The sequence below is a fragment of the Lithobates pipiens genome, unplaced genomic scaffold (genome assembly GCF_037356315.1).
Source record: "Lithobates pipiens isolate NorthernLeopardFrog02 unplaced genomic scaffold, aLitPip1_a1.2 Scaffold_1, whole genome shotgun sequence".
In the NCBI taxonomy this organism is placed as follows: domain Eukaryota; kingdom Metazoa; phylum Chordata; class Amphibia; order Anura; family Ranidae; genus Lithobates; species Lithobates pipiens.
The window spans coordinates 235,020,794-235,035,287 of record NW_027507685.1 but is presented as its reverse complement, the minus strand read 5'-3'; the positions used below and the strand labels follow the sequence as shown (position 1 = coordinate 235,035,287).

At 44.4% G+C, this 14,494-nt stretch overlaps 1 protein-coding gene across 1 annotated transcript in view; it reads right to left on the bottom strand.

The window, feature by feature from the left end:
- The window catches only part of WDR46 (WD repeat domain 46), a 45,023-nt gene that overhangs the window by 20,449 nt on the left and 10,080 nt on the right, over nucleotides 1-14,494 (bottom strand). The window contains exons 4-7 of the mRNA XM_077484689.1: nucleotides 9,994-10,106; nucleotides 7,107-7,194; nucleotides 3,554-3,615; nucleotides 1,218-1,322 (exon numbers count right to left, since the gene is read on the bottom strand). Coding sequence (XP_077340815.1) covers nucleotides 1,218-1,322; nucleotides 3,554-3,615; nucleotides 7,107-7,194; nucleotides 9,994-10,106 — 368 coding nt within the window. The remainder of the gene's footprint in view (nucleotides 1-1,217; nucleotides 1,323-3,553; nucleotides 3,616-7,106; nucleotides 7,195-9,993; nucleotides 10,107-14,494) is intronic.

The window sequence follows — 14,494 nt, the reverse complement described above, 5'->3', positions numbered from 1 at the left end:
CTCAGATTAACAGCAATGCTTTAGGTAATTTTTCATCCGGGTTTCTTCTAACGAACCGGGAATCTCCCCCAATGCTAACTAAGCATAAAAATGACAAAAGCAGAATCTCTTATATAAAAAATTGGGAAAAAATCCAGCTGTGGAAAAAAATAAAAGCAGATTAAAAGTTTGTTTGGCTCTACTTCTGTGCATCACAGGAATGCAGGTTGTTCTGCACTCCTGTGACCCATTTTCAGCAGACAACGGGATGAAGCCCGCTGTTGGTTGACGTCCAGGCTCAGGAAAAAAGGGGGGGGGGTGGGGTTGGGGGGGGAGCAGACAGTCAGCAGCTCTCTTCTCAGGAAGCCCTGAGAACCGAGTGATCAGCGGTGTTTGATTGCTCGGTTCTCCCCCGGTGGGGGACGGATACTGCATCGGACTAATGCTGCATCCACCTAGGCAAGTAGGATTAAAAATGTATATATTTTCCCATACTTCTCTTTTAAACATGTTGCAGTGTGCAGAAACCTATAATCAATTGATTCAAATCAACAGTACTAGAGTATATCGTAGTTACGCTATAATATTACATAACCTGTGGGTACAGTGTCCACCTTCATCCATTCCTCTGTAGTCCAGTATCAATGCTCACATGCCCATTGTAGGCACTTTTGGCTGTGGACACGGGTCAGCATGGGCACCCTGATCAGTCTGTGATTACGCAGCCCCCATACACAACAAACTGTAATGATCTCTGTGCTTTGACCCCTTTCTATTAGCTTCTTTCATGAATTTGAGCTACAGAAGCTCTTCTATTGCATCAAACTACCTGGGCCAGCTTTCTTTCCCCATATCCATCAATGAGCCTTGGCCACTCAAGACCCTGTCATCAGTTCTCTGGTTCTCTCTCCCCAGACCAGTTTTGGTAAGCCTTGACCACTGCAGACCAGGAACATCCCACAAGATCCAGTTGTCTAGCCATTACAATTTGGCCCTTGTGAAAGTCGCTGAAAGCCTTACACTTGCCTAGTTTTTCTGCTTTCAACACCACAGCTTCAGGGACAACATGTTCACTTACTGCCTAACATATCCCACAAACTTTCGGATGCCATAGTAATGAGCTAATCAATGTTATTCACTTGGCCTATCCTTGGTTATTATGTTATGGCTGATCAGTGTACAGCAAGCAGCTAAATGACAAAAGACACCTTTTTTAAAGTTTTAATAGACAAACCAACCTGACGTCATTGACGGTCTCCATCACATTCATTTCACAGCCCAGCTTCTTGGTGTGCCAGTCTAGGGAGGCAATGTGACCCCGCTGACCGGCCAGGAGGAGGTGCCTGATGAGGACAAATAATGTGGGACAGTTAGATTTAAAACAAAATATGACTAAAAGATGAGAAGTTCTCACATCACTGGCTGCAAATCTTTTTCTGGGCCAACAATGGAAACAGCACCTAAAGCTGCACACAAGCCAGGCAGCAATGGAAGCAGACATATTTTTCTCAGCAAAGATAAAAAAAATTCTAAGTATACAAGACACATTAAATTGACACGGCTGCGCCCTTCAAAAAAAAAAAAAAAATCAAAATAACTGCAACAGAAGATTCAGAATAATTATCTCTTCTATAAGTGGCAAGTCAGAACTGTCCTGCCTTCATTTCTGGGAGTGCCTGTGCCCCCTGCTGCAAACTGTGGTTCCATCTGCTGGTCCCTCTATCCTTACAGAATGCAGTAATGAGGTAGGAGCTGACGGGACAAACCACTGAGAGCAGCGGGGGTGCCAAGGCATTAGACACACCTAGAAGTGTAAAGGATTTGGTCAGAGGATTTAGTGCTTGGAGACAAACTTATCACCCACCAGAGAGGTCAGAGGCCTCTATAGATGAAAGAATGCGTAATACACAAATTTTTTTTGAAACACAACAGTCAATTTATGCCTTATTCACAATTTTGCAGTGCGCAGTGATAAAGCATTATGTGTGTTTGTGAACTGATGCAGCTCAAAAACACATGCGTCATAGCACACAAAACATATTGTAACGCACTAATGTGCATTGTGGAGTGCTTTGTTGATAAAAAAATAAAATAAATGCAGGTTTGTTTTTAGGACATTATGGCTTGTTGTCTGCCATTTGAATGGGAAGCCTTAAAATTATATTAACTACTTGCCTACAAGGCACTTTTCCCACTTCCTGCTCTGGCCAATTTTCAGCTCTCTGCACTGTCACACTTTGAATGACAAATGTGCGGTCATGCAACGCTGTACCCAAAATATTTTTTTTGAGACAGATAGAGCTTTCTTTTGGTAGTATTAACCACTGGGTTTATTGTTTGCTAAAGAAAACAAAATTTGGAAAAAAATAAAATGAAAAATTCTTAGTTTGTGTTATAACATTTTGTAAAGAAGTAATTTTCTCTCCTTAACTGATGTGCGCTGATGAGGCTGCACTAATGGGTACTGATGAAGCGGCACTGATGAGCAGGCACTAAAAGGCTGCACTGCTGGGCACTGATTGGCATCACTGATCACAAGGGCCTTGATGATCAGTGCAGATCTCCCTTGGGAGTAAATGCCACTGATCGGCTCTTCTCTCCTCACACTCAGTCAGTGTGAGGAGAGGAAACCAAACACCCGCATTTTCTTGTTTACATGTAACTGGCTGTGGTTGGACACAGTTGATCACATCAGCTCTTTACCGAGATCGGTGATGCACCGTATCCCAGGGACATGGACAAGCACGGTGAGAGTAGGACGTCATCCCAGAATGAGAGACTCGCCAATTGACAATACGTTGGGCGGGAGGTGATTAAATGGTATTTTAAATTTCCTAAAATAAAAATATGTTATATGTACGTGCTCTGTGCAACAATACTGCACAGAGAGGTCGCTTACCTCCACTGTGGTTCCCCCGCACCCCCCGTCAGCATTTTCTGCTCCGGGTGCCCCTTCAGTAAGTTCTGTGCACAGAGGGTACCTGTAGAGGCGTGCCCCCGTTCTGGGAGTGAACAATTGAACAAGGGTGCACACACCGCTTCAGGCAAAAAATTGACACACCCGATCCAAGGTGCTAATCCCAGCTCATCACCGTAGGCAATATCAAGAAGAGAAGAAAGGATTGATCGTGCACTTGAATCCAAAAGATGCTGTAGAAATTTCTTTGTCATGAGCCAGACAAAATTGCAATGATGATCAGTTATCTGACGTCTTTTGGATTCAAGTGTGCGATCAATCCTTTCTTCTCTTCTTGGGAGCAAACAGTTGTGGTGTGCTTTTTACCCTAATGCAGAAAATGCATTAAAAAGGTAAAAAAAATTTAGAAGAGTTTAGAACCACTTTAATGCGACACTTCTTAATGCAAAAAAAAAAAAAAAACAGCTTTAATGCACCACAAAGATGTTGCTGTGCCCTTAACTTGAGCAGGAGTAATTATCAGCCTGCCAGTTTACTAGGAAGAAGAACTGCAAAACAGCTGGAGGCACTCCTAGTGCCAGTCTGTGACATAACCCTCCAGGCCATAAAACTGAAAATACATTTCATCACACCCATCCTCCACTTAGCATCACCCACCTTCCATTTCTGGAGTAGTTGATTCTGTACGGCCCAAACTGATTGAGGAAGAGGTTAAAATGCTGCAAAAAATAAAATAAAATAACACTTATGACCAACCTATCATGTGCTAAACAGACAATGCAAGCTCTTTGTATTGGGAGACATTTACAAAAGAAGTGAGAAAAAGTAAGCAGTATCCAGTTATTGTAATTATATTGTATTTGATTGCATTTTTTGTTATTTTTTTAATTGCATTGTTATATTTTTTTCAATTGTATTTTCTCCAAACATTTTTGTTATTTTTTTTTACTAGTAATGGCGGTGATCAGTGATCTTTAGCGGGACGGTGACATTGCAGCCGGCAAATTGAACCCCAAGTGACACTTTTTTGCGACACCAATACAGTGATCAATGCTAAAAAAAAAAAAAAAAAAAAAAAAAAAAAATTGCACAGCCACTGTACAAATGACACTGGCAGGGAAGTGGTTAACAACCGGGGCATCAGGAAGGTTAAATGTGTTCCCTGGGTGTGTTTGCGAACTGTGTGAACGATGCAGATACTGGACAATGAGAGAGATCCGTGTCCCTGATCTGACGGAACAGTCTGCCTTGTTTACATAGGCAGACCGCCGTTCTGTCATTCCCTAGAATGATTGCGGGTTGCCAGTGGCGCCCGCGCATGCCCGCCCCAGAGCAGGGAGCACAGACAACGTACAGGTATGTTGCTTCCCACAGCCGGGCTGCCCTGCCGCAGTATACGTGCGGTGGGCAGTCCGGATGTAAAGAAAAATATAAAAAAAACAAACAAAAAAAAAAAACACACCAAAAACGCACGTCCCCACTGAAATGCATTGAAAATGCAGCAAGAACGCACCAATAATGCACTTGTATGACATTTTTTGTCGTTTTTGAGTCACATGACCTATGAAAAACCACCATAAGCACAGTAAAATCATGGTTAAAAACCACAAAATCACAGCATTGTTGGCCCCTTTTTCTCTTATCGGCAGCCCCCAAAAAGTTTGATGTGTCTCTAAATTAGAACTTTTTTTTTTTTTTTAAGAAACTTGTTGGTCTTGGATTAGGATATGGATTAAGTCATGAGGATGGAAAAGATCAAACTTCCGAAAATTTGAACATTACATCAAAAATTACATATTAAAAAAGAAAAAAGACATGCAGATACCATAAAGCAACTTTTATGCAACATATAACTGAGAGAAAACAGAAAAAAAGCCTGCAAGGCAAAAGGAATAATGAGCTAGTGTGCATCACATAGTAGCTCATTATGAAATATTTACCTTAGAACAGTGATGGCGAACTTGGCACCCCATATGTTTTGGAACTACATTTATGATGCTCATGCACTCTGCAGTGTAGTTGAGCATCATGGGAAATGTAGTTCCAAAACATCTGGGGTGCCAAGGTTTGCCATCACTGCCTTAGAACGATGCCCTGCAGTGCCGCCCGCACTCCGCTCCCACAGTCGACATCTTTCACCGGAGTTACGTCCGGGTTTGCGGGCTCCGGTACTGTGATTGGCCTTAGCCACGATGAGACGCGGGTGCCACCAGTCACGGCAAAGGTACAGAAGAAACGGCACCGGCGGCCCGTTTCTTCAGTACGCATGTGCCGATGACGTCGGCAGTGGCACATATAGTGAATATCTCCAAAACTGTGCAAGTTTAGGAGGTATTTACAGTACCTACAGGTAAGCCACATTATAGCCCTTGTACACGCGGTCAGACATTCCGATGGAAAATGTCCGATCGGACTGTGTTGTCGGATAATCCAACTGTGTGTGGGCTCCATCGGACTGTTTCCGTCGGAATATCTGACGGACAAAGTTTTAGAGCTGGGCTATAACATTTTCCAACAACATGATCCGATCGGACTTTGTCCGATTGTGTGTAGAGAATTCCGATCGGATAAAGTGCCACGCACGCTCAGATCAAATTCCTAGACCAAAGCTGTTGGCTACTAGCCTGAACGTAGTCCCGTCATAACGAAATAACATCATCATGTTACCTACGATCGGATTTTCCGACAACTTTGTCCGACCGTGTGTATGCAACACCAGTTTCGGACAAAATCCGTCGGACAAAATCTGATGGATTTTGTTGTCGGAATGTCCGACCGTGTGTACAAGGGCTTAGGCTAACCTGTAGGTACACGGGGTGTAACAGAGTTTACAACCACTTTAAAAAGTGATTGTAAAGCTTTGTTTTATTTTTTTTTTAAATAACAAATGTCATACTTACCTGCTTTGTGCAAGGGTTTTAGATGTATACAAAAACACTGCGCAATAGCCAACAATAGAAAAATCTGGGAAAACAAAACTGGAAAGCAAGGCTGCTAGCACGTAGCAGCTAGCAGTATAATTGAATTTTCTTCTGTTTAGTATGATATATGTCTAGTTTTTTGAGCTATATAGACTTCATTGTTTATATACTTATTATTACCATTTTTTATACATAATATGATATTTACATATTTTGGGCCACACTGTATTTGTTCGTTATAGATATATATACACACAGTATTGTTTATTTACTTTTTGCCAATCATAAGGGTAATATTTATATTGTGCAAGGGTTTTGCACAGAGCGGCCCAGATCCTCCAACGCTCCTCCTCTTCTCGAGTACCCCCACGGAAGGAACTTCATTCCATGGAGGGCATTTGTGCATCCGCGCTCCTGAGTCCTGCTGCTGTGCTCAGCGACACAAACAGCAGGACTCGGCCCCGCCACCTGGCTCCTGTGTCACTGGATTTGACTGACAGCAGCAGGAGCCAATGGCTTCTGCTGCTATCAATCTATCCAATGAAGCTGCTGTGCTCATCCCCATCGCTGGAATGATCGGGCTCAGGTAAGAAAAAGTGGCAGGGAGGTCTGGGGTATTGCCACACAGAAGGTTTTTCACCTTAATGCATTAAAAAGGTGAAAAGCGTGAAGGTTTACAACCCCTTTAATGCATGTTTTACAATGATCGCCCTTTTTTTTTTTAAACAACGAGTTTATTGGTACACAAGCCAGTAGACAAGAAAGGGTTAACATCTTTGGTACATCCGACAAAGTAAGGCAACATTCATCAAAAACAGTACACCGATATAGAATAATACAGGTCAGATCCAGTAAAAACAGCAGCAGTATAGAAGAGCACATACACTGTAAAACGTATGGTGTAGATAAAACAGTACCTCATAAGAACATATCCCGAGTACCCACCCATCCCTGGTGCAAACTTTGGGGCAGACCGCACAGCTTGAGTCCGCTCAACACAAATAGGTTAATAGGCTCCCCCATTGTCCCAGCATGCCCATACCCTATATCTACTGGGACATCAATGAGCAACTCATCCAATCCCCTGAACCCAGGCCAGAACAAATCTCTCCTCGCACCGCCCTCCCTAGGGGGACTAGTCCACACAAGTGTCTGGGTTAGTAAGCCATCGATCCCAAATCCTATTAAATTTGTTTGGGCATCCCCTATGTGCGTAGATGACAATGATTGCCCTTTTAAATGAGGCTAAAGGGAAATAAGACCACCAGAACTCTGCTTGTTTCCTGTACCTTGGAAGCGCTGGTAATATCCACTACATCGGCTATGTCCTGCTGGGTTATGGTATTGGTATCCTCGCCCTCGTCTCCTTCCAGATACCTGTACAATGTAATAAAAGGACTCAGGAATACAGATAACAGAAACTGACACATTATCTGAATTTATTTTGAATATTTTAAGATTTTGACGTAGAACTTAACTCTTTCAATCAACATTAACTATTTTTAATCCTCATGCTACTAGTATTAGTAAATCGATAAGAACAAATATATATTTTTTACATTTCTTCAGTTGCTTTCTGATTTCAGAACTAGTTCAAAAAGATGTCATACGTCCCAGAAGTCTTTGCGGACCTCTTTTCTTTTTTTTTTTTTTCCTTTCATCTGGGAGGAGGGACTGTCTCAGCTAAGCACACCCTGCTGCCTGTGTTCCGTTACCAGATTTGACGGCTTGCCTAATCTGACGGAAGTGAGGTTCCATTGCCGCCATCTTGGTACACCCTGAACTCATCCGCAGTAAGGCTACAGTTAAAAGTCGGCAAGTGGACATCTTTTTACACCCACCAAAGTCTTGCATTTGACACTTATTTTTACTAGTAAACTCAGCTTATATACTGAAATACAGTATTTAGAGATCAGATTTGAGTTTAATCAATGTCAAATGCAAGACTTACACTTGCCGACTTCTAACTGTAGCCTTACTGCGGACGACTGCGGGGTGTACCAAGATGGTGGGTGACGGAACGTCACTTCCGTTACCGGATTTGATGGATCTACGATTCTGATGGAATATCTGCATGCTTGAGCCCTGAGCTAATGGGCAGATGGATTCCAGGAAGTAAAAGCAAATGACAATTCTTGGACAGCCTCTACTGGGGTGTGGGGTTCCCCTTTTGTGGACCTGCATGTACCCTACTCTGCCACAGCTCCCAGACGAGATACCCCTTGGGGAGCCTCCAGGTCTTCAGTTTAGCACCTCCACATGGTAGCGGTGACCAATGGTGTCAGATTTTAATATTTCCTAGTACATCTCTTCCCTCTCCTCTGTAATGACCCAGATACCTGTTATGGTTCCTTTTAGATCAAGACATTGCTGCTCCTGATGAGTGGATTTACACACTTCACGAAACGCGTAGAGCCTTAGTATACGCAATGTATAAATTGATGAACTATTATCATCTATCTCTATGGACAGAGCCTTAGTATATGCCAATCACGCTTAAGCCGATTATTTATTGTTATTGTCATTCATATGGATATCTGGAATGTTGCCAGCACTTTCAAGCAAATAGGAAGTTTCTCAGTCAATGTAGTATAAGGGTTATATACTGTCATGTAAACCCATGTTCCGATTTGTGTGTATATATATGAAATTTTGCTGTTGTACCATTTAATTCATTGTATGAATTTTAATTATGATGTATATTAAAGATGCCGCTTCTTACATTCACCACGATCGACTGCAGGTCTCATTTAAAGTCCCACCTTTTTCTTTTCTCTTCATATGCAACCGGGATGGAGGTTTTCACCTCAATTAAAGTCCCAGCTTTCTTCTATGTCTACGATTCTGATGGAACATCTGCATGCTTGAGCCCTGAGCTAATGGGTAGATGGATTCCAGGAAGTAAATGCTAAATAACTAATCTGTATAAAATGTGTTCCGGGTATCGCAGCTCCGGCGCTGTGAGTGGCCGGAGTGGCGATATCGTCACTACCACGCATGTGCGCGGGAGATTTCTTTCCAGCAGGGTCCGGCGTCTGCTGGCTTCCAGACGAGAAACCCCTGTGCGCATGTGCCGCTGCAATCAGCGGCTCATTGCCAGGGGAATATCTCCTAAACCATATAGGTTTAGGAGAATTTTTTTTTTTTTTACCCACAGGTAAGCCTTATTATAGGCTTACCTGTAAGTAAAAGTGAAAAAAAAGAGAGTATACAACCACTTTAAGTACACAATGGGGTTTATTTACTAAAGTTGGAAAGTGCAAAATCAGGCTCATATCTGCATAGAAATCAATGAGCTTCTAACCCCAGCTTGTTCAATTAAGCTTTGGTAATAAAACCTGAAAGCTCATTGGTTTCTATGCAGAAGTGAGCCTGATTTTGCAGTTTCCAGCTTTAGTTAATAAACCCCATTGTGTACCCAAAGTGGGGTATATGCCTGTATTACAGTGATCAGTACTAAAAGAAAAATATGCACTGTCACTGTACTGATGACACTGGCTGGGAAGGTGTTAAATATCAGGGGCGATCAAAGGGTTAACTGTGTACCTAGCCTTTGTTTGTGCACGTGCATGTGGAAGGTGCTTTTACTAGAAGGCATGGATCGGCAACACAGAATCCATGCCTTTCCTACTAACAGAACAGCGATCTGCCTTGTTTACATAGGCAGATCGCTGTTCTGGCTCTCTGCCCAATGATCGACAGATACTGGTGGACATCGAGACGGCGGTACCCGCAGATCAGCTCCCGCTGTGTCTAATCACGAAAGCGACGTGCATGCGTGCCCCCAGAAGTGTCAGATCATGTATCTAGTACGCAATCCGACACAGAGCGGACGCCCTGCCGCACTACATGTATGGTGGGCGATCCACGAGTGGTTAAAGTCAAAGAAATACACCCCCTCTAATCCTCTGGTGCCCAACTTGTGGCCCTTTGGCACTTACTGTGTGGCCTTTGGGGCCCCTGCAGACAGGCGGTCTGTGTTCTGCTCGCCTAAGTGTTTGCCCAGGAGAGTGAAGGAAAAATATTCTTTAGAGATTAAGGGGTTTATTATTATAATAAGCAGCTCAATGAGCAAAAGTAAGACCTCCCATGCTGGTGAAATGTTGCAGAGATTCTCTCCTACTCTGGACATTATATTACGTGAGGGACACACCAACACCGGCACACTGCTCTTACCCAGCTTCCTCCGGCAGCAATAGGTCATGTCTGGCGGCCTGGGACATCGCCGTCTCCACCTTCTTCTCTTCAAACCGCAGATGTTCCTTTAAGCGTGGTATGCTGCCCATTCTCTAATATAAAAAGAAAGCGGACAGTCAGTGTCAAGATTTTCACATGTATACCTTTCATGTGATAAAGTTTTAGTCTTGGTCTTTTCTTTTTAAAGCTGTACGAGTTACATCATGATGGAGCAATACATGCAGAACTACAAATCCCAGAATAGTAATACTTTGAACTGAACTGTTCAAATAACCAGTATGGCACACATGTGAAAATCACCATCTGTGAGGCTGAAATTATCTGAATCTGAATCTCAATCAACCTGTAGTAAAACGTGGTTGTAAAGGGTTTACAACCACTTTAAGCCTAGTACACACCACAAGTTGTTTTGTACTTTTTTGTCTGACAGCTCTTGTCGGAGCCACTGTATTAAAAGTTCAATGATAGTACAGCGATCTCCCCTGTAAAGGGTTTACAACCACTTTGAAAAAAGAAAACTTGCTTGTACCTGAGTAAAGCTCTAATTGTTCCCGCAGTTGAGTAAGAAAACCCTTTGGTTGAACCACGCTTTTATCTCCCCTCAACTGCTACCCCATTTAGTGTGCACACACGCCGTGTTGGGATGCTTTGCTTCATGGCTGTAATTAACACTTTTGGCAGGCAGAGTGCTCAAACATAACCCCATTCAAATGAATTGGGCCACTCCCCAAGTGCCTTGTAACAATGTGCAATGCAAGCAGTTACAGCGTTCTAGTGCGAGCTTCAAGGGGTTCAAGCGGGTGGTAAGGAGGCGATACAATGCCTGCTCACCATCTGTCTAATGATCTCTGAAGAGCGTTCCGAAATGCGGATAGCTCTATAGAGAGCACAGCTAGTTTGAACAAGCCCCAACAAGTGCAGAGAATGTGCTAGACAGATGAATCATCTGGGAGGGAAACAGGCAGGTGGGTGGTCGGCCACAATGATGAATAAGCTTTTAACTATCAGCTGTAAGAACAGCATGAGAGATTAAAAAAAAAAAAAAAAAAAGACAGAAAAAAGAAAAACCAGGCTGAGTGAATGCTTTATCATTTAGAGCCAGATCACACCACATGCAGTCCAGTGCATTTTTATTCTTCATCAAAAACGCATGAAAAGTAAGATACAGTAGTATCTTGGATTACGAGCATAATTTGTTCCAGAAGAATGGTTGTAATCCAAAGCACTCATATCAAAGCAAGTTTCCCCATAGAAAATAATGGAAACTCAGATAATCCATTCCACAGCCATTGCTGGTCTATGCAGTACTGTATGTGGCCAGAGGTGTTGGGGGCGCCGGTGTATGCAGTTCCGCATGCGGTCAAAGGTGCAGGGGCACCGGTGTATGCAGTTCCGCATGCGGCCAGAGGTGCAGGGGCGCCGGTGTATGCAGTTCCGCATGCGGCCAGAGGTGCAGGGGCGCCGGTGTATGCAGTTCCACATGCGGCCAGAGGTACAGGGGCGCCGGTGTATGCAGTTCCACATGCGGCCAGAGGTGCAGGGGCACCGGTGTATGCAGTTCCGCATGTGGCCAGAGGTGCGGGGGTGCCAGTGTATGCAGTTCCGCATGCGGCCAGAGTTTCAGAGGCGCCGGTGTATGCAGTTCCGTATGTGGCCATAGGTGCAGGGGTGGGGGCACCAAAGACATTCAAAAACCAAGTGTCTCCAAGCGTCACCGGTGCCCCCGAACCTCTGGCCAAATGCGGTATTGCACACTCCAGCAGCTTGAATCCTGTTCGTCTTGCGAGACGCTCGCAGAGGGAGTCAGGATTTAAAATAAATAAATAGCTTGTACTGCAAAGTGCTCGTAAACTGCATTACTCGCAATCACAGGTTCCACTGTATATGGTTTCCAATGGAACAGTTCACACCAGTGCAGTCAATTCCACAGGGTTCCAGTTCCATAAAAAAAAAAATAAATAAAAAAAAAAAAAAACTAGAACCTGCTGCATTTTTCATGCACTGGACTGTACTGGACCGCAGAAAACGCATCAAAAATGCAGGAAAAAAAGCATTTGGAATGCATTCGGAAACGCATCAAAAACGCACTGGACCGGATCTGGAGTTTTTGTGGTGTGGACCAGCCCTGACAATCTACCAAAAAGTAACTGAAGCATACTGAGAGGTAGCTTGTTTTATGGCAGAAATGACTCGACCTCCTCAGACTGAAATTCTTCTTCCCCGAGTCTCAGCACTTTTTTCCAACTGTACACTGAGCCATAGAGACACAGACTCCACCAGACAAAGCATCACAGTGCCTCCGTCGGCTTGCCTTCTTCCCATAATGCATTTGAGTGCCATCTCTTCCCCAGGTGAGGAACGCACACACACCAGGGCATCCACATGATGTAGAAGAAAACGTGATTCATCAGACCAGGCCATCTTCTTCTATTGCTCTGAGGTCCAGTTCTGATGTTCACGTGCCCATTTTAAGTGAATTTGGCTGTGGACACGGGTCAGCATGAGCACCCTGACCGGAGTGCGGCTACACAGCCCCATACACAACAACCTGTGATGCTCTGTGTTTGATCAGAACCAGCATTCACTTTTTCAGTAAGCTGAGCTGCAGTAGCTCTTTTATTGGATCAGTCTACACAGGCCAGACTTCGCTCCCCATGTGCATCAATGATCCATGGCCACCCATGACCCTGTCACTGGTTTTCCTTCCATGGACCATTCTTGGTCGGTCCTGACCACTGCAGTCCGGGAACATCCCATAAGAGCTGCAGTTGCAACGATGCTCTGACCCAGATCAGGGTTTCTCCACCTTTTTTCAGTCAAGGCACCCTTTAAGAATGATGGACAATCTTGAGGCACCCTTTAAAAATGATGGGAAAAAAAAAACTATTGTAATAGTTTTTCATGATGCAGAAACATCCACATAAGTAGGACACCCAACATTAGAAGCGATTTATTCTTCCAAAGCAAAATACACTTTTGCAAACTGGTACTGACTAGTATTCCAATGTTTCTCTTCTCCCTCCCATCACTTAGCTATCAACTGATGATGCTTGGGATGCACCGATACCGGTACCAACACTTGGCTTTTTCAGGGGTATCGGTACTCGGGAGAATGCACAGATATCAGAAACCGATACCGGAAGTGATGTCAGCTTGGGCGGAGCTCGGGAACTGGATAAGGTTGCGGCCTCTCCACAGGGCGGTGAGTGCTGTTTCCCTCATGACATGTGTTTTGCTGCTGCTGCATCTGTTACATGGCTGCCCCACATAGCGTGCGTCGTCCTTACACCATGTCCCCTCATGGCGGCCGGTGAGTGCTCTTCTCTATTTCTACATGTTGCTTGCTTACTTATGTGTCCCGTGGCCGGTGATTGCTGTACAGTACTACTAGCTTACATCATTTGCCTAACATGGTTAGTTTTGTCCCACATTGTCTCTCTCTCTCGCCTAACATGGTGGCCAGCCTGTGTTATACGTAGTTTGTCCCACATTGTCTCTCTCTCTCTCTCCTAACATGGTGGCCAGCCTGTGTTATACGTAGTTTGTCCCACATTGTCTCTCTCTTGCCTAACATAATATCCACTGTCCAGCATGGCGGCTGGCCTGTGTTTGTGTGTGTTACATAACTTCATGTCCCACATTGTCTCTGTTGCCTAACATGTCCATCATGGCAACAAACGACTGCTGCTGTTACATAAATCATTGTCTCTTGCCTAACATTTTCCTGCATGTGCCTTTCTGAGACCATCCTCTCCTTTTTGTATTGTAGAGATACCGACCGCGACCGTTGTACCCGACAGATGGATTTCATCATCCCCACTGCCACTGGTTTACTTGCCCATACCAAGATGCTGCATGCAGCAGGAAAAACAAGAAGCACTGATGAGAGCAGCTTCATTATTCTAAACAATAGTAGGTGTCACTGTCATCATGTGTGAAAAAAAAATAAAAAAAATAAAAATCAGGAAACCAATCATTTGGGCTCAAAAAAAATTGCCCCCATTTTCCTCGTTTCCCCCCCCCCCCCCTTAAGGTGGAGAGAGACTTACTTATTTCTCGCTTTAAAGCGGGGTTCCACCCTAAAGTGGAACTTCCACTCATCAGGACCCTCCCCCCCTCCGGTGTCACATTTGGCACCTTTCAGGGGGGAGGGGGTGCAGATACCTGCCTGAGACAGGTATTTGCACCCACTTCCGGGCATAGACTCCCATGGGAGTCTATGCTGTTTCCTGTCCTGCCGCGCTGTCTGCTGGGACACACACGGGTCCCAGAGACAGCGCAGACCATTCCCATTGCGCTACGCGACTCGCGCACGCGCAGTAGGGAACCGGGAAGTGAAGCCGCAATGCTTCACTTCCTGATTCCCTCACCGAGAATGGCGGCGGCAGCAGCCGAGAGCCGAGCGATCGACCGGTCTTGGCTGCCAACATCGCTGGACCCCGGGACAGGTGAGTGTCCATTTATTAAAAGTCAGCAGCTG